Source organism: Triturus cristatus, chromosome 9 (genome assembly GCF_964204655.1).
Source record: "Triturus cristatus chromosome 9, aTriCri1.1, whole genome shotgun sequence".
Taxonomy (NCBI): domain Eukaryota; kingdom Metazoa; phylum Chordata; class Amphibia; order Caudata; family Salamandridae; genus Triturus; species Triturus cristatus.
In genome coordinates this window covers 946215951-946234993 of record NC_140592.1, presented here as the reverse complement: position 1 = coordinate 946234993, position 19043 = coordinate 946215951, and the positions used below count along the sequence as shown (strand labels likewise).

Genomic DNA, 19043 nt, shown 5'->3' with positions numbered 1-19043 from the left:
GAGTAGTCTTAGGCCGAGCACTACGGAGTGTCAGACATTTATTGCACACACATTACAAATAACAGACACCACGCAAATGGAGATCCACACCAATTTAATAAAAATAAGCTTTGTTTGTGTCTTCTTTTAAGACCAAGTTCTTCGCAATAGGGTTAAGAACTTTTTAAAATAATAATAATACTTTCCAAAGTCAATACTTTCTGAACAGTTCAATGTAATCCTATGGAGATAAACAATAATGTAGTTATACAGGTAAGTAAGTACAGCTTACAGTTTCAGTCTCCGGAACCAAAGGTCAGCAAGGGACAAGGGTTAGGTGTGTACCAAAACTGCACCACTAGCGCCACAGGGGCCACCGGGTGCAGAAGTCAAAATTAGAGTTCGGGCCAATGCATTTCAAAGGAGAATGGTGGTGCTCGAAGTCGCAACAATGCAGCACCCCACATACACCACCAGGGGCAGCTGGGTAAAGGGTGCTATTTCAGCATCAGGTGACCAATACTTTTCAATGGAAACTTTGCTTTTAACAAACAAGCTGCAGGCGTCGCACTGGAGGTTGCAGGAAGGAGACCAATGACAGCATAGTTAAGTAGAGATGCAGGCGGTCATAGAGGCACCGTCGATTTAGCTTACCAAGGCCCAGGGACTTTGGGTGCAAGGGTGCCTTTAGACGTCCAAGTCTACTTGCCTGAGCCAGTTGCAATCGGGGGATCCTCTGGATTCAGGCTGCAGGCGTCATCAGGGAGTACAGGGGAGGTTCAGCCAATGCTGGACGTGAGGTCAGGATCGCTGAGGAACCTGTTCTAGGGCAGTGGTCCACCTGGACATGGGCCGGGGAAGTCTGGTGCAGAGTGGGTAAGACTTGCGGATCTTGAGGGCACTAGAGTCCTTTGTGTTGGTTTCTTGGGGACAGAACTGCTGTTCTCAGGAGTTCTGGTCTTTTTCAAAGTTCAGGCAGTCTTCCTTGGGCTTCTGGAAGTCGCTGGCTGCAGGACAGGTGTCATCTTGCAGGGTCTTGGAAGCTGGGAACAAGCCGGTAGGCTGGGGCCAAGTCTTCTTCGTCCTTCTTAGGTCACAGTTAACTAATTTCAAGGTCTGAGGGAGTCTCCTAAATACTAGATTTAGGGGGCTTTTTAAAGGAGTCAGGTAGGGCCAATGGGAACCTCACCTGGGGCTACTACACCATCTATTATGCTACCCTCCTGTGGGAGGGGGCATAGTCCTAGCCCTGATTGGAGGCGTCCCCTCATCTTCAAGACGGAGGGGACTGAAAAGTGTGCTTAACTTTGCCTCTTCCACCTGAGGGGTGGAGTTAGCAGAGGTTGACACACCTCTGAGTTAGTCTTTCTAAGGATTCCCACTGGTATTCCTGCCCAAAGTGAGGGTATAAACTGGGGGCTGCATCTGCTGCTAGTTGTGGGGTAGCATTACAAAGGCGGTAGGCCTTTGAAGTTTCCTCTTCGAGCACTGTGCCCGTATGGGGAGAGGAGGTGTGACACCTCTGCCCAGGATGTGCTTTGTTTCTGGCCCCAGAGAGCAGAGGCTCTTCACCTAGGGACCCACCACGGCCAAAGGTTTTCAGGGGGCACCTCTGAGGTGCCCTCTGAGTACATGGTCTAATAAATATTGCACTGTCATCAGTGTGGATTTATTACAAGAAGTTTTTTGGTACCAAACACTCCTGGTTGCAGTGAAGTCATCATGGTGCTGGGGAACGTGAGTTGTTGAGTTTCCAGCCCATGTACTCCTTTTGGCTTCCCTGGCACTTACAATATTTAAGAATTGACTTAAGTACTGTAGGGGCATATCTACTTATGCAGATATGCCTTCTCCTCTGGTATAGTGTACCCTGCCTTAGGGCTTTAAGGCCTGCTTGAGGGGTGACTTACCTATACCTTCAGGTCGTGCTGGCTGGCATGGCACCCAGGAAGAGTGGTATGTCAGTTTTCACCTTACAGGGGTATGCAAACTGCAAGGACAATGGCATGTTTCTAGTGAGGAGGTCCCATGGGACCCTCTTCAGCTTCCAGGCCCTAGGTACTCGGAGTACCACTAACTAGGGACTTACATGGGGCAGAAGTACCAATAGTGGATATGTTTTAGGGAAGAAGCACTGGCTCAGGGGACCTGTTTGGCAGGGACCCTGTGAACTACAATCAAAACCACATCAAATACCAGGCGAAAAGTGGGGGTTAATCATGCCAGAAGAGGCACTTTCTCACACTCAGCAACATGTGCCTGATCCACTAGAAAAAAAGTCGAAATTCTGCTCTGTTGTATTGCAGTCTTTCAGTTAGGCCAACCTAATGGACAGGGAGTAGCCTTGTGTGACATACTGGTGGGAACAGGTAAGCCTGAGTTGCAGGGGCGACTCCTCGATGTGGGCGGAGGATCATTACCCCACTGCTTTCTAGCAGTGCGAGAAGCAGAGACATAAAATGGTATTATAAATACCATTTTGTTTCTGCTTCCCGCACTGCGAGAAAGCAGAAGGGTTTGGTTTGGGGCGGGCTGTTGGGCGGGTCTGCTCTAGGGCAGGGGAGGAGGGGCATGCCCACTGCTGAGGGCACTGATGGTTTGGTCGGCCTTTTGGGGCCAGCCAAACCAGTCATGTGCACTCTGCCTTTTCTCCATGTAGGCTGCATGCAGCCTACATGGAGAAAATTGCCTCCCCATAGACGCCTGTGTGGTCGGTATCACAATGCTGCCATTGCGTTGGGGAAATCCTGTCTATGAAAGAAGAAAAATGTGAGAGGAATTTTTTATTTTGACAAAAGACATTCATAGAGGTATTCAGTGACGCTGTTTGTAAATGAAAGCACTTGCAACAGGCCCAGTGCGTGTACTCACCCCCTCCTTTTGGTACCCAGTGAAAGTCAACATATGTATATAATATATTTTTCTTTTGGTACGTCTCAGTATTTTTGGGCTGCAGGTATTGATGATTCCCTTTCTTCTTCTTCCTAGGTTGAATTTTTTGCACATCCAGCTGAAGGAGGAGTACACTAGCCTTCACATTCACACTAAGGAACTGAAAACCTCTTTGAACCAAGCGCAGCTGGAAGTGAATCGGTGGCAGGCCCGCGTGGATGAGCTGAAGGATCAGCATCAGAACATGGACATCTCGTTGACCAAAATGGACAACCATTGCGAGGTATGGAGCAAACACTGGCAGGATCTAGCATGCACATTTGTTTCTATCTTTTCTTAAGTTATCAACCATGGTCATGAACAGCACTGATCGTGAAGTTATGAAGGAGTCTAGGGGAATGTTGCCCCATGTTGCTTATTCTGTATAGGTTTCTTGTGATTCTGCCTGTCAGATTTTAGTTATCCTGAGTGATCTTTAAAGCTCTGCAGAACACTAGCCTATAAAATCTGCACCCTCCTTTAGTTCACCTCAGATCACAATTCATTACGTTTGATTTGTACTAGGAATCATGGATCTCACTCCTATCAGATCTCAGCTGAACAGCAAGTATTGCATTGCTTTGAGATGATAGAATATGTCCATGCTTTTCTTGCTGTCATACGCTAAAACCCTTATGTAGACGTGCTTTAATTAGTGGTTCTTAACCTTTCATCTGTTGTGGACTCCACTAAATCTCTACTGGAAGCCAGGGAACCCCATTCATTTTTTATGAGTTATAATTCAGTAAAAATACAAAAAACAAGTATACGCTGGATTAACCCAGCGCATCTACTTTCCTTTGAAACTGTATGAGAGTGACCACACACCAATATAAACCCTGGTTGTGCTTATACATCAATAGGTAGTCATGTGGAGTCTGAGCTCACAGCAAAAGAGTGTTACAGAAGTTGTACTGGATTGATTTTGGCCTCTGACAGATACAGGTTGAAGCAATCAAGCTTGGCACGGACAAAGCTGGAGATCATGCAGGATTGTTTTCTCAAAAGGTGACACACAGTGGTTGTATAAAAGCGAGAAGACCAGGTGCTCTTTATGCCAGAGTACGTGCTACTCACCTCGTGGAAATATTTCAGCACGGCTGAAAAGTGCAAGCATGTCCCGTTTCCAATGCAATATTGTAGGTCCTTGAAGTATGTCCATATAGAATAGTGAATGGAAGGGCCTGTTGATAAGGACAACCTACCTGTGTATACTTGCCTGGATCACTGAGCGCCTTGAACATGCGGCTTTCTAAGTGTACCGATGCATACGAGTTTTTAAAAAATCATAAGCAATTCAAAATTGTTTTTAATTGGAAGCTAATTGCTAGTTCGCGTTGGGGAACCAGTGACGGTGCGCTTTCAGACATGCTCTGCCCTGACTTAGCAATCAGCTTCTACCTGAAGACATTTTTAAAATGCTTATGTTTTTAAAATATATCTTTATTGATTTCATTGAAACGTTTACCAAATATATTGGGAAGGCAATACAGTGGACTTCAAGGAAACATTATTTAATGAAACTACTATCCTCATCGAAGGAACCACCTGTATATAGTTATTTACGTAAAAATGCTTATGATTTTATGACCAATGGTTAGAGGTTATATGGGTCTGGGGACTCCTGAATAGGCCTCACGAACACCCAGGAGTCAACGGACCACAGGTTAAGAACAATTTTTTTTAAGTATAGTTTGAAAATCTAATAAAACATGTTTTATTCTGTCACTACATGCCCCTTCCCGTCTCTAGTGCTAGCTTTTTCATATAGCACAAAGTCTACCGGAAGGACTTGGCGCGCTTTACATGAGAGCCAGTTACATTACACATGGACACATTCATTTTTACAGGCACGAGGAGAACAAGTGACTTGCCCAGAATCACAGGATGTTGAGCCGGTGCCAAGACTCGAAACTGGTTCCCCTGCTCCAAAGTCAGCAGCTCTAGCCGTGATGCCACAGCCTCTCCATTCTCAGTGTTTCAGCTAGCTACACTTTGACATGCTGCTAACTGCAATGGGAATTTGTTCAAGAATATAAACTGCATATTTAGTATAGGAAAAGTAGCAATTTTAACATGTTTGTTCATACATAGCTTTAAGTAAAAAAACAAAAAGAACTATGATGCAGTCTGGCCACGTCATATCGCTTTTTTTCTTTTTACACACTTTAAGCTGTGTACCACAGCAGCTCGCACCACTGTGCAAGATACATTTTTTTTGTGATAAAGCCACTAGATCTCGCATAGGCAAAACAGATCGGCGTTGTCAGTGCTTGTTTTTATAGTGCAGCACAAGCTGGTGGAGAATGTTTTCAAACTAGTCTACAGATGACACGAGTCATAAACTTTGTGGAAGGTGCACTTATTTCGACAGCTGAATTTACAAAATTCTCACTTTCCCACCCCTTGTGCATATTTTCTCTATTTTCTTACGGCCATGGAGTAATTAGGTTGGTGGGCATCAGGTGCCTTGAATGCCACTCTCACATGTTGTATTCGAAGCCTGCAACTTTCAAGGTACATATTTCCAACTTGTTATATTGGAGGAAAAGGTGTGCAGAGGTAGTTTGGGTGGGTTTAGGCCTTTTCTGTTTTATGGGGCAGTTATCCTTTAAATCATTCTGATTACTGAATTAAAGAACTCTTCCAAACATCTGTCGGTGTCAGTAGCAGGATGTGCCGTTGGTTGCAAGACAATCATTTTCGAGGTTACAGGTTCTAGCCTCAAAACAACAATTTCAGCTTAACATTTTCCCCAGATAGATAAGGAAAGTGAAAATATTTCATTTTAAAATTCACTGTAAGCTGCAAATAGCACTACATGAATGTAGAAGTATTGAAAAATTGTGATTATATGATATTCTCACTTCTTTTTCCTGCATCCATTGTACGAGTATGATATGATTACGGAAATAACTGTGAAGATAACTATCCTTCTCTTTCTCCTTCTAACTATCATTATATTCTTGATTATTGTCCTATTTTGTATTATGTATTATATCCATAACCACTGAATTGGTACAGTAAAGGCAATGCTGCAAATAAGTTGATGCTAAAATAGGGCTAATCCAGTTAAATGTTTTGCAAGTTACTCCAAGGAAGGTCTTTCTGTCTAACAATCACAACTTGTTATGATGCTTTGAAGCAATTTCACCCTGAAACAGTTAATTTTACTTATTGCACCCTCCTAATTCCATTCTATGAACTGGCAGTACTGGGAAAGGTGGCAATGCTGGGCTTGTACCGTCACTTGCAGTGGATTTATTTTGAAGATCTAGTTTTTCCTGCAGGCTAACTTGCCTCACCCATGTGTTTGTGCAGCTCCTGACCCGGCTGAAGGGCAACTTGGAAGAGGAGAACCATCATCTTCTTAGCCAGATCCAGATGTTGAGCCAGCAGAACCAGATGCTCCTGGAGCAAAGCATGGAAAGCAAGGAACACTACCATGAGGAGCAGAAACAGTATATGTACGTGAAGTGATGAGGGCCATTTCATTTGACTGGTGCTGAACTTGTGTGTCCAATAGACCAGGAAGTAAGCAACAACTTAACCTAGGCGAGACCTGCCAGTTTTCCACCATTTAACACACAATATTGTGGTACTAGTGAATAGAAATCCTGTGCGACATCATGTCTCCAAGTGAAGAAGTGTCTCTGTGTGGTGTGCAGGTGGAGGAGAGCTTTAGTTTAGTGAGCTCTCCTCACTTGGTCAACTACAAATATTTCCCTAGGGTAGAGGTTTGGTATTGTTCTACCCTTAAAATCTTTCTGGAATAGGGTTTACAGATGAGCCCACATCTCCAAGATACATTATTTCCATTGCTGGACTTACATTTCACGAATTATCTATTTTAGATGTCTTTTGTCAGTTTTGCTCTCTTGAACAGAGCTAAAACTACAACTCCCAGAATGCAGTATTTTTAAAATAGAAAGCTCAGGCTTGAAAATGGGGTGTACCAGTGACTGTCATTTGATAACCCTTTCAAGGAGAGTTTGTCAGTGTTAGAGTAGAACCATAGTACTAGGCTCAGTGATTGGTTCTTCAGTGTGTGAAAGAATCTGATTCTTTGTTTCAGGAGTGTGGTGAGGGTGGGGTGTGATGCTGGCAGTGTCTCTCAATAATGAAGGACTATGTGCTGCCCTGAACATTTCAAAACTGTTCTGAACCTTTATCCCCACAGCGATAAATTGAACGCCCTGCGGAGGCAGAAGGAAAAGCTTGAAGAAAAAATTATGGATCAATACAAGTTCTATGATCCTGCCCCAAAAAAGTAAGCCCATGTCATCAACTTTTATGCACAGAGCACTTGCACAGCGTTACATCAGATGTTTTAATTGGAGGGCGGTTGAATTTCAAGACAGCATTGGGAAAATCACCAGTATCCCTGGTGTAGTAAACGTAAAATAGCTTAGCAGAGTGCTTTTTGACTGCAATCACCTCATTAACTCCAGTGAGGACTATTACAAATTGGATATCAAGTGCAAAACTGTTTTGGAGAACAAGCTGACTTAGGTGAAATAGCTAATATTGGACCACACCCCAAGGATGATTACCCTATATGGAATGGAGAATGTTCCCAAGAACACGGGCTGGGAAAGATGCGTAGACAGCAAAAAAAGTGCTACATGTAAATGCTTCCATTAATCTGAACCCCTGTTAATCAAACGAGGTATATTGTATTCTATTGTGCCATTTCTGAAGGTTACCAACTATAGTAGGATCAGTCTTGGTCCCATCACAAAAGAAGCCCCCTTGGCTGAAATGCTAGGCCACATCCCCCTCTAAACCAAAACACAAGTAACCTCAGACAAGTTTTGGCCTCGCTAGGTTATATGCAGCTTGACTCCCTTACCAAGCTGCACACCAGCACACTAAGATGTCCCACGTTTGGCCATTGCCCTCCTATGAAGACTTCATTAAAAATAGTTTTGCTGCCTTTTTGGAAACACCATGCGGTCAATTGATCTTTCAATATTACTGGAGATCAGAGCAAACAAACCTTCTTGTATTGCTCAAGGTCAGGTTACCACAGAGCAAATCACATTTCTGTTGTTGCTGGAGGAGGCAGGGAGTCAATCGTAGTGGAAAAGAGACTAATGTAAATACCGGTGCTTCAAGTTGATCATGGAAGTTTGGTTCATGGTATCCCAACTTTGAAAGGCCCCTCAATCTCGAAGTGATGGCCAGCATTTTTAGATCTAGAAGCATCCACTATAGTCACTTACCATTCAGGATTCCTGATGATTACAACGTGAGGTCAAGGAGTTACATTGTAATTATTTGCAGAACCGTCCCTACTGTGCCTGTGTTCCTAAATTCTGGCACCTAGTGGAAGTAACAGTGGTGGGTAAGTCCTCATTGTTTTGTTCTGCCATTACAAATCTGATACTTGTCACTTAATGTGGCACTAGACTGCTTTTTCCTGGCACAGAGAGATTTTCTGAAGTTATTAAAGCTTTGTAAAGCATATGATCTTGTTCAGTGCAGTCATATTCAGGGCTACTATTGTGTGACATTATGCATGTTGCATCTCTCTTTGCATCCAAATTTCTTTAATCACAAGCCGATTTCAAAGAAACACATTACATTTTATGCATTCTATACTGTATTCTCTGTGTTCATTTTCTGTAACTTAGGAAAAGCCAGTGGGCTGGTGCTAAAGCACTTGCAAAGCTCATCAAGCCAAAGAAAGAAGGCTCGAGGGAGCGGTCCAAATCTATTGCAGAGGGCCAATCGCGTCAGTCAGACTTTCTTGACACAGAAGCATCGACATCTGCCACTCTACCTCCAAAAATACGGCCGGACAATCAAGAACACAACTCCCAAGGCTCGAACACGATGGAGAAAGCGAGTCCTAGGACGTCTGTCAGCAAAGGTAGGTGCAAATTCAGAGATGCTGATCATCAGTGATGACCAAGATTAGCAAATGGGTACCTTCCTGAGGGACCAGTGGTGAAGCTAGGGATATATTTTTCCTATAGGTCATATGGTAACTCGAGGTCAAATAATAATGTATATCAATATGCTTTTGAGTAGTGTCTGCTGATATTTCTTGTGGGTCGATTTGTTATTGGGGCCAAAACTCACTGTTAAAACTCCCACTGATCTGGTGATCTGTTCCATAAAGGGGAATGCCAGACCTTTTTTCTTATCACGAATGTCCTTAAAACCCACTGTGGAAAATAGTGCTTGGTGGTAGGGCACCAGGATATTTGCTTTGTTGCCGATTGGCGCACTGATCACAGGAAGATAACTAGATACAGCATCACAGGAACTGACCTGTCCCACGACCAATGCACACTGACACTTACCTTATGAACTTTCAAACCATTACGAAAAAAAAGAAAATCTGCAGTTCCATTTACTTTACAAAAATGTAACCCAATGATAGAAAACCTGGCCATATTAATGTGTATTTTCAGTTGTCAACCTCTTGTTGGGGATTCTCTGATTTCATGCACATTTTTTCTGTTAATTTCTGCACTTACGAACTAGCTATCGCCTCGACTGAGCATATTGCCCTTTACTATTGCCTGCCCACCATTTTTCTTGGTTATACAGCATTCTCAGTTGTGTTTTTTTAATGGGTAGATGAGTTTGTCATTTAGGGCGTGGCTTATATAAATCCAAGGTAGGTGTCGCTGATGAGACACATTAAAATAAGCTCCCCATCCAGCTTGTTATTGATGGATTAAAGGTGACAAGAATTTGTCTATAAAATAGTGCCTTAAAAAATAAGCATGGGGTTGTTCGTACAGGTTTGCGTAACATAGTAAAGCTTAATGGGTGAAGATGTCCTTCATTAGTTTCACAGAAACCTTCTTTGACATTCTGCTGAACCGCTGTTAAAAAGGAGGTGTTTCAGGCTGTAGCCTTTAAAAAAAACTTGATAGCCTTCCACTAATTCTTTTTCACTTTTAAAAACCTAGAAGTAGTTAACAAACGAAAGAGCTGAAGCGCTTGTTTCCGTGCCATTTAGGAGTGTTTGTTTCAATGACATATAATACCTCATTTGGCTGTTTTCAAGTTTGATATTGGTGTGCAGGAGCCGTAAACACAGTGTCGATAGTGAGGTTCTAGGTTGCTGTAAAAGGTTTCGTGTTTTTCTGTTTTGCCCTCTAGAACAGTCTTATGTAGTAGTACGAGTGTTGCCATCTTTAGAAGCTACCTCTTGTTGAATGACCGCTTGGCTTTCAAGACCCGCGAGTGGCTTCCTTCTCAATTCAGATGTAATGAGGGTACCAAAGAGGACACAGACCGCCTCAGCCGTGTTTGTTATTCCGGTGGAGGCTTTGTTAATGACACTTTTCCTTGTCCAGTAAAAAACAGGACCTTTTACCAAAATAAACCGGTTTGTTTAGTTTGGTGGGACTACATATTCAAATGCATTTCTATCAAATGAAGCCACATAGGCACTTTCTTTCTTTTTTTTAGAATTAAGCCACTGTAGTCATCTGGTCAAAGTAAGATGGTGGCCCTGTATTGCACCCAGTATTCACACCTGACAACTCACACAGTGCCACAGCATGTCCCACAATGTTGGCGATTTACACACGGCCACCTTGTGAAGAGCTGATATCTCACGGTGAGCACTAGGTGAGATAGAAACTCCTGCACTTAGTATTCATTTATTTTATAAAGTGCATAGTGAATGAAAACCATTTCACTATCAAAAAAATCACATAATTACCAATAACTACAACATTATTTTGAATAGTCTGGTCATTTACATAACAATTTCATATTTGTGGTCTATAAAAGATGGGAGAAAAAATGTGAAGCATTCATAAAAAGTAAGATTCATTACACAGTTGTGCCACTGCCAATTCGAAGTCCATTTTCAAAGCAGTCTGGTCATTACGTGCCTATATCCCATTTTTCCCTATTAAAAGAAGTCTTAAAATAGTTATAAGATGCCAAGGGCTCATGAAAGGTAGTGTTCGCTATGCGTTGTGCAGATTCATCAGATTGGCTCCTAATTAAGGTAGTGGTGCTCTGGAATGGCCATCCCCCCTCAAAGTATCCCCTGTAACCCAACCCCATTAGTTTGTGCAGTGGCTACTACCTCTTCCTTGAAGGTGTCAAGGAATTTGACTATGCAAATGTTCAGCATGAGGTTTTGCTGGCACAGCGGTTCAATAAATGCTTGCCTGCAACTCCAAATTCCTAGGGCCCTAGGTTCTTTGTGTAGCAGGGCCCTTCGGTGTTTCAGCAAGTACGGGCAAATGCATAAAACGTGTATCACGGTTTCATCAGCCAAGTTGCATAGTCTGCATTTTTTGCTCATAGCAGCCCCTGCTACCATCCACTTTGGGGTGTAATCTAGGGTTGGGAAGGATCCTCCCCGCAGAGTCATGAATTTGTATTGATGTGAATTGAGTAGCCAGAAGCCAAATACGGTTGCTCCAGTATATTTGTATAAGACGTTCGGACCAGCCACCCATGTGACGGCTTTGCAAAGTCACTCTTGTCCTCCAGTCAACTTATTTTCTGGATACGTTTATTAAAAAAAAAAATGTAATACAGCCTGAGTTATTGACACTTGCCACAACTCCCCAAGATCCAGGATTTCAATGGATTCCTTTAAATAGTTCCTAAAACGTACAGCTCCTGTCTGCCGATTTATCTCAGCCTGAACTTAGTAGTCCAAAGATACACTTGCAGCAGACCGGGCTTTGTAACAACATTTCAAGATGGTACTGCTCCTGGCCAAGGTTTGTTTTGCCAGGGCAAAATCGAGCCTTAATTAAACTGGGGTAGCTGCTCTCAAAGGCGGAAGACAAACTGATATGAAGAGAATCCAGAAGTTTTGTTTAATGCCCAAACATCAGTTTGCTGCCATGGGCCAATGCTGGTGAAAACTTTGCTTTAATCACAACTAAAAGTGGCATCAGAAAGTGGCTCCACAGTTTTTCTGAAAGGGCTATCAATTCAAAATTCAAAGACGTGGTTTTTTCCTTGATCATATCTTTCTGGGAGGCAAAGGAGACGTGTGAGTCTAGTTTAACTCCCAGATATTTATAGGAGGTTACTTCTATCGGTTGCCCATTAAGCCGTCACCAACACTGGCCAGCAATGCGCATCCAGAATGACAACACTTTTGTCTTTTTAAGACTGATTTCGAGGTGGTTATCTGTTGTGTACCTGGAGAACTTGTTACCACTCGAGTTTGACTCCTCAACAATAGATCATTCACATCGAGAATGTTTGATATGGGATGACTTCCCAGGGCGTGCGAAGGCACTTTATCAAGGACATTTGAAAAGCCGGAGATATGCAGAGGGGTAAGAACACGCTCCTGCTTCAATCCCATCGTTGTTGATACAGCCCTGAACTGAGTAGGTTTCTACCTCGAGTGTGAAGGGTCTGCACGCTGATCCACATTACTGGTTTTGTAACCTCCCCAGGATGTCGGAGGTAGCGTTAGAAGCCTTGGTTTAAGTTTTGGGGCCAGAGTAGAAATGGGTGCTCAGGTAGTGCCCCAACCCCCAAAACAAGGCCCTTTCCATAGGTGTGGCAAACATGCTCATTTTAGCCCTACATTCCAGGTGGCCATACATAGAATGGGGCATATGTAGGTATGGCAGCTCATTTTGCTCTGAAAGTAGCCCCTAGCCTGTAGCCCGAACCGAAAGAGCTATAGTAGCAGAATGGTCAATCTATTATTGCCCCCTCCAGACTCCCTCACACCTGCTTAACCACCAACAGGCTAAAAATCCTGCCCTCCCCTTCTACAGAGCCCCTAAGCTTTCAAGGCTCTTTCTCTTTGTGCAGGTTCACAGTGGACTGTTTTAGGTTGAAGCCTACCAGACAATGCAGTTGTCTGATTTGCTATTGACATCTTGGAGACATTTGGAAAGGTTCCCAAGGAATGCATTCCGCCTGTTGTTTACCATTGGCTTTGTAACTCACATTTTCTTGCTTTCTATTTGCTGGCTCTATGTTTTTTAGGATGTCCAGCTTGAGTTAGTCCCTTCCGTTGCCCAAGACCTATTTACTGTATTCTTACACCAGTGCTCAAGTTCTGTAAATAGGCCTTTAAATCTTGTTCTTGTCATATTTGCTGTGCATTCAAAGACAGAGGTCAAATGTCAGGCTCTGTCTTTCAAGGAGCATGGTGTTTACTTATCTTTCTCTGACTTAAGAGTGAGAGGATTTATGTGACAATTATGCTGGCTACTGGAGATGTGCTTGAAGGCTGTAAGATGTTGTTTTCTTTTCTAGCCCACGACAAAATGTAAATGTCTGTAAATGAACTGTGCAAATATTTCAGAATATCAGAATTAGAAAAGCACAATTGAAGCACGTTTTGGTAATTCTGAAGTGTGGTGGAAACAAATATTTATTACAATCAGAGCAAATCAATGCACTACATGATGACAGTTCCACACATCATTTGTGCGTTATATAATTATATGAATAAAACTATGTGCAGGTGTAATGGTCATTTAAATTGAAGATGCGTTGTCTGTAATAGCAGTACGCTTCCACATCATGCATACTTCACTTTACCCCACTCTACTGTGCTCTGCACCACTCCAAACCACTGCAGTCTAATCTGTACCTCGCCACACTACGCCACTCCATACTGGGCCATTGCACTCTACTCAGCACCACAGCACTCTACGCCTCTCTACTCTACACCAATCTACTCTATGCTAATGCACTCTACCCCACAGTATTCTACTACATGCCACTGCACTCTGTCACTCCACTATGTGCCACTCCACTCTATGCCACTCTACTCTCCTGCACTGTACTTTATGCCACTGCACAATACTATGTAGCCCTCCATTCAATGCCAGTGCACTCTATGCCAATCTACTCTTCGCCACTACTCTACTCTGCACTCTACGCCACTATACTCTGAAACAATCTACTCTGTGCCACTCCACTCTGTGCCACGCTGCTCCACTCTACGCCACTCCACGCTGCATCACTGCACACTATGACACTGCACACCACTCTAAATCACTCTACTGCACTCTATGACAGTGCACTGTACTCCACTGCACTCTATGCCATGCCACTCTGACACTGAACTCTATGCCACTGGAATCTAATTTGAAACAATCTACTCTACGCCATTCCTTCTATGCCACTCCTCTCTAAGCCACTGCAATCTATCCTGCGCCACACCATGACACACTATTCTATGCCCCTGAACACAATGCACTCCACACCACTTTACTCAAAACCAATACACTCTACGCCAGTCTACTCTGCACCACTTCACTGAACTCCATTATACTCTGCAACACTCCACGCTATGCCACTCTACACCATTGCACTCTGCTTCACTCTGCACCACTCTACACCAGTGCACCCTACACCTCTACTCTGCCACACCCTATTCTTTAACACTGCACTCTCTGCTGCTGAACTCTATACCACTCTACTATACACCACTCTTCTCTGCGCCACTGCACTCTTCTGTAAGCCACTGTACTATGAGCCAATGCCCTCTATGCCACTGCATTCTACTCTGCACCACTGTAGTCTATGCTACTCTACTGCATTCTGCACCACACTGCACGCTTCTACACTCTACGCCACTCTCATCTATCTGTGCATCACTACACTCTACACCACTTCGCCCTACTCTGCACCACTCCACGCCACCCTACTCTATGCCACTGCACTCTATACCACTATTCTGCCACTGCCTTCTAGCCTGCACCATTCCACTCTATGCCACAGCACTGTCACTCTGCTCCACCCTGCACCACTCCACTGCACTCTACTCTTAATCTACTCTGTGCCATTGCACTCTACCCTGCACCACTGTGCTCTATCCTGCCCCACTCCAATTTATGCCACTTTACTGTACTCTGAAACAATCTATTCTACGCCACTGCACTCTACATCACTCTACTCTGCGCTACTCCACTGTATGCCACTGCACAACTAAATGATACTCTACTGTGTACCACTATACTCTATGCCACTCAGCTCTAAACCACTTCACTCTGTCAATGCACTCAACCCCACCTTACTCAAAACCAATGCACCACTGTACTTTATGCCACTTAAACTCTAGGCCACGTTATGGCACTCAACTCTACGACACTCCTCGCTGCCGCGCCACTCTGACGCTCCACTCCATTAAATTCGAAGTCACTCCATTCCAAAACACTCTGTGCCACGCCACTCTACAACACTACTCCACTATGCGACACCCCATGCAACTACCTCTATGCCACTCCATGCCACTTTACGCCACTCTATTCTGTGACACACTACTCTTCTTTACGGCATTCCACTCCACTCTCTGCCACTCCACTCTATGATACTCTGTACAACTCCACTCTACACTACAACACTACTTCACTCTATGCCATTCCACTCTGACAATCTACTCCACTCTACTTTACAACACTCTACTCCACTCCAGTGCTCAATTTGTTAAAAATGAAGTGCTAGGGCCCTTCTCGGAAGGCCACTGCAACCTGTATCACGCATTGCCCCTGCCAGCACTGCCAATGGCGGTACCATTATAACACCTAACCATTGTGCTCCTACAAGTGTGACAATTTGGACTATTTCAGGCCACACAATGCAATAATAATGGCGTGAGAAGCTGGTATTATTCATTTTCAATGCCATTTGACTTAATAAACACAGTTGTTGTGCACATCTCAGACAGTGCCACCATGTTGTAGCTTGTCACTAAAGCCGGTGCTGACAATTTAGTGCAGCACACCGGAAACCACAGGCTCAAATTAAGCACTGCTCCATTCTACACTGAACCCTCTAAGCCACTCCACTCTACACCACTCCACGACACTATGCCACTGCACTCTGACACTCTACACCATTCTATGCCACTCCTCTACTCCCTTCCACTCTACGGGTCTACACCCCATGACACTTTACACCACTCCATTACACTCCACTCAACTGTACGCCATTCCATGACACTCCACTCTACTCCACTATGCAACACTCCACGCCACACTCCTTTGCTTCACTAATTTTATCCATGCTCGCTGGTGTACAACATGCTCGCTGGTGTACAACATGGCTAAAACATATTGGCAAAGTTAACAGCTCTTGCATAGGCGAGGCCTATTGGCTATGACAATGGTTGAAGTTGAAAAGTCTAAATATTTACCGAGTAGAGTAATCAGTTGAATGCTTTAAATTAATCTCAGCAACTGACATTCGCTCTGGGTCGCATTACCATTGTAAGAAAAGCCCCTGTTGCGGCTACCTTGTTTTTCAGCATATACTAGTTAGTTACACATGCAATGCATATGACGCCATCTAGTGGCTGTATTCTTAAATTGCAACTTGTTTTCCCCCAAAAGTAACACTATTCTGATGTTGACCATGGACTTGCTAGAATGAAATGGGTGACCTTTTCAACACAGACACTGTTTCCTATGCTGGGCTTTCGAGGGACGTCTGAATGCATAATTGGTTTTCAAGCGGTGTACATGCACATTAAAGTTTTCTATGGGAACACTCTGTCAGTTTTTTTTCACACCTCGCAAAGACTCGCAATCATCAAAGACAAAAGTGCCAGACTCACGCTCCACTCCCTCCCCACACTCACATCTTCACATGCCTCAAAGACCTTCACTGGCTCCCAGTTAACAAAACACCAGAACAGTCAGCTCTGTTGGCCTGTTGCTTGCCCACGTCTGCTGTATCCGAAGAGCTAGAGCCTGCATTCACACTTTTTCGTTCCTGGCACCCAACGTTTAGCGTCACCAGGGCCGGCTTTAGGGCAGTGTGACTGGTGCGGCCGCACTGGGCGCTGACCTATGGAGGGGGGCGCTGTGACCTCAGGGGTGCGCTGTGTTTAGCAATATTTTAATGATACAAGCGATATGGGGCACTTTTGTAGGTGGCGGTTATGGGAAAGAGGGCGACAAAAGTGATTGTCGCACCGGACGCCATCAGCGCTAAAGCCGGCCCTGAGTGTCACCCCCCCCCCCGCCCGCACATCAGAACAGCCAGCTCAGTCCTTAACTTTCCCAAGAAACTGAAAACCTGTCTCTTCCTGTAGGCCCCAGCAAGGTTTGCCACTCCTTTCTTTAGGCATCAGGATACCCTTCTGGATGAGCTGCCCGCCTTACAAATACTCATAACACAACATCTCCATTGTAGTTATAGCATTGACTATACATCGACTTATTGAGTCTGAGTTTGTAACTTATACCATCTCCTATTTTAAGTTTCCTCAGGAAGGATCTATATTCTATGAATGCCAGTGTTTGATCTTCCTAATATTAAAACAAACATATTCAAGAATATTTGGGATTTTTTTCTGGATTGACATTACATCATCTCTAGCTGGTGGCAGTCACAGACCAGAAACTTGAAAAACATTGGAATGTAGTTATCTCAATCAGAATTTGGTTTATTATTTCATGTGAAGGGTGGGATAGCCTTTTAGTAACAATTTTTAAGTAGGATACACGTTATTATAGTTAAAGGGAATTGCACCAATAGTTTAATATGTGTATTTTATGTCAATTGGGGGGTCAATTTGCCTCATGTCTCCTGAGAGTGTGCTCCTCTGCCCTCTGCTTGGGCAGTAATTGAGTTTTTAGTTTTCTTTCAGTGAGACTGACAATCATGCATGCTCACAGAGGGACATCTTCGTTATGTGGACCTAGACACCAGAGCAGTACTTGGAATTGAGCTTCCAAAATGCCTCTGTTTTAGAAAGTGGTTAATTCTCTCTTTATTTGGGCTTTGTGTGATTAACAGTGATGGCAGCAACGTTGATGTGTAGTAAAAGTACTGGTATTTTATCTGTCTCATTCAGGGAGAGATGCCTACTGGCCTCACCTGTCTAAAAGATTTTAACAGTCTCCATTACCCATGGTTTCTCACTTCTATTTATATAAGTAAGTTATGAATAATGTTTGTACACTGCATGGGGCAGGATTAGTGTGGTGCCTAAATGCATGTCTCACAGAGTGCAAAAGTGAATCCACTCCAGCTTCCCTGAGTGTAGCAACCAACAATGATGGCGGCCTTTGCACACAACTGCCATGGTCTCTGCAACTCTGGCAGCCTATATTTGTGGTTACCGTTATATCCCTAGTGACTAGCTAATTAAGTTTGCAGTGTCTTGTCAATAGAAGGAGAATGTCAGATTCCTCAGTTTGTTTCTTGACTTTAGTGTCCCTGACAAAATGCTTCCAGCTCCACTCCCTCTTCCTACCCGACCTACAGTCACAATATTGCCTGTTCTCTCACACCTGCACGTGAGCTGGTTGAAGTCAGCCAAGGAAGGGCTTCTGGAAGCATCAACATCGAAACAGGAGCGGTCAAGAGTAGAACGACATGGTTAGCCGAGCATGTTGTCTTCTGAGGACTCTTCATCGTTGAAGAGAAAGCCCGACAATCTCTGCATCGAACAACAGGCGGCCAAGATAGAGAGAAAGAAGACATGGGTCTTGGCGAAAATGGCGATTCTCCTACAAAAGAAGAAAGACTTTGACGAAAGTCTAAAACATTTTTGAATCCCAATGAAGTCTTTGACATTGAAGTATCAAGAGGACAAAAGTCTTGAGGAAATAGAGCCACTATTAACTCCTGAACCTCAAGAAGATTCAGAAGAAGAAATCTTCTATGAAGAGGAAGAGGAACAGATCCACCAGGGTTCTGAGGCTTCAGACTACCAGGAGACACAATGGCATGACCTCGAAACATATTCACCTGAAAAAGGTATAGACACTTGTCCTGTAAGGGCATCACCGCCTGACGATGTAGGGGCTTACAATCAATTAATAAAGAAGGCAGCAGATACATATGGGGTGCAGTTAGAGGGGGAGACACCACAATCATGTTTTCTATTACAGACTTCCCTGCCCATACAATCAATGAATGAATTTTTGCTTATGCTCCCAAGGGTATTGGATCAAGGAAAGGAGGCATTTAAAGAACCTGCAACATGTAAAGCAGTTAATCCTACGGCAGAAAAGAAGAATAACCACTCTTCCACAGATAAGATCCAAGCTACATAAAAGGTACAGTTCCAACAGATTCAATAATATCTGAATCCAAAGGTGGAAGGGGCACTCATTGAAATTGAACACATTAAATCAAATAGTCCAATTAATGTGATGTTTCTTCTTTTAATTCTGATGATTATAACACGAACAGTGCACAGC

General features: G+C 43.7%; 1 protein-coding gene across 7 annotated transcripts in view; it reads left to right on the top strand.

The window, feature by feature from the left end:
* CCDC88C (coiled-coil and HOOK domain protein 88C) overlaps positions 1–19043 on the top strand; it is a 460272-nt gene that overhangs the window by 338283 nt on the left and 102946 nt on the right. For all 7 annotated transcript variants that reach the window (XM_085626546.1, XM_085626541.1, XM_085626543.1 and 4 more), the window contains exons 22-25: positions 2968–3154; positions 6232–6377; positions 7091–7180; positions 8547–8785. In XM_085626546.1, the coding sequence (XP_085482672.1) occupies positions 2968–3154; positions 6232–6377; positions 7091–7180; positions 8547–8785 (662 nt within the window). The remainder of the gene's footprint in view (positions 1–2967; positions 3155–6231; positions 6378–7090; positions 7181–8546; positions 8786–19043) is intronic.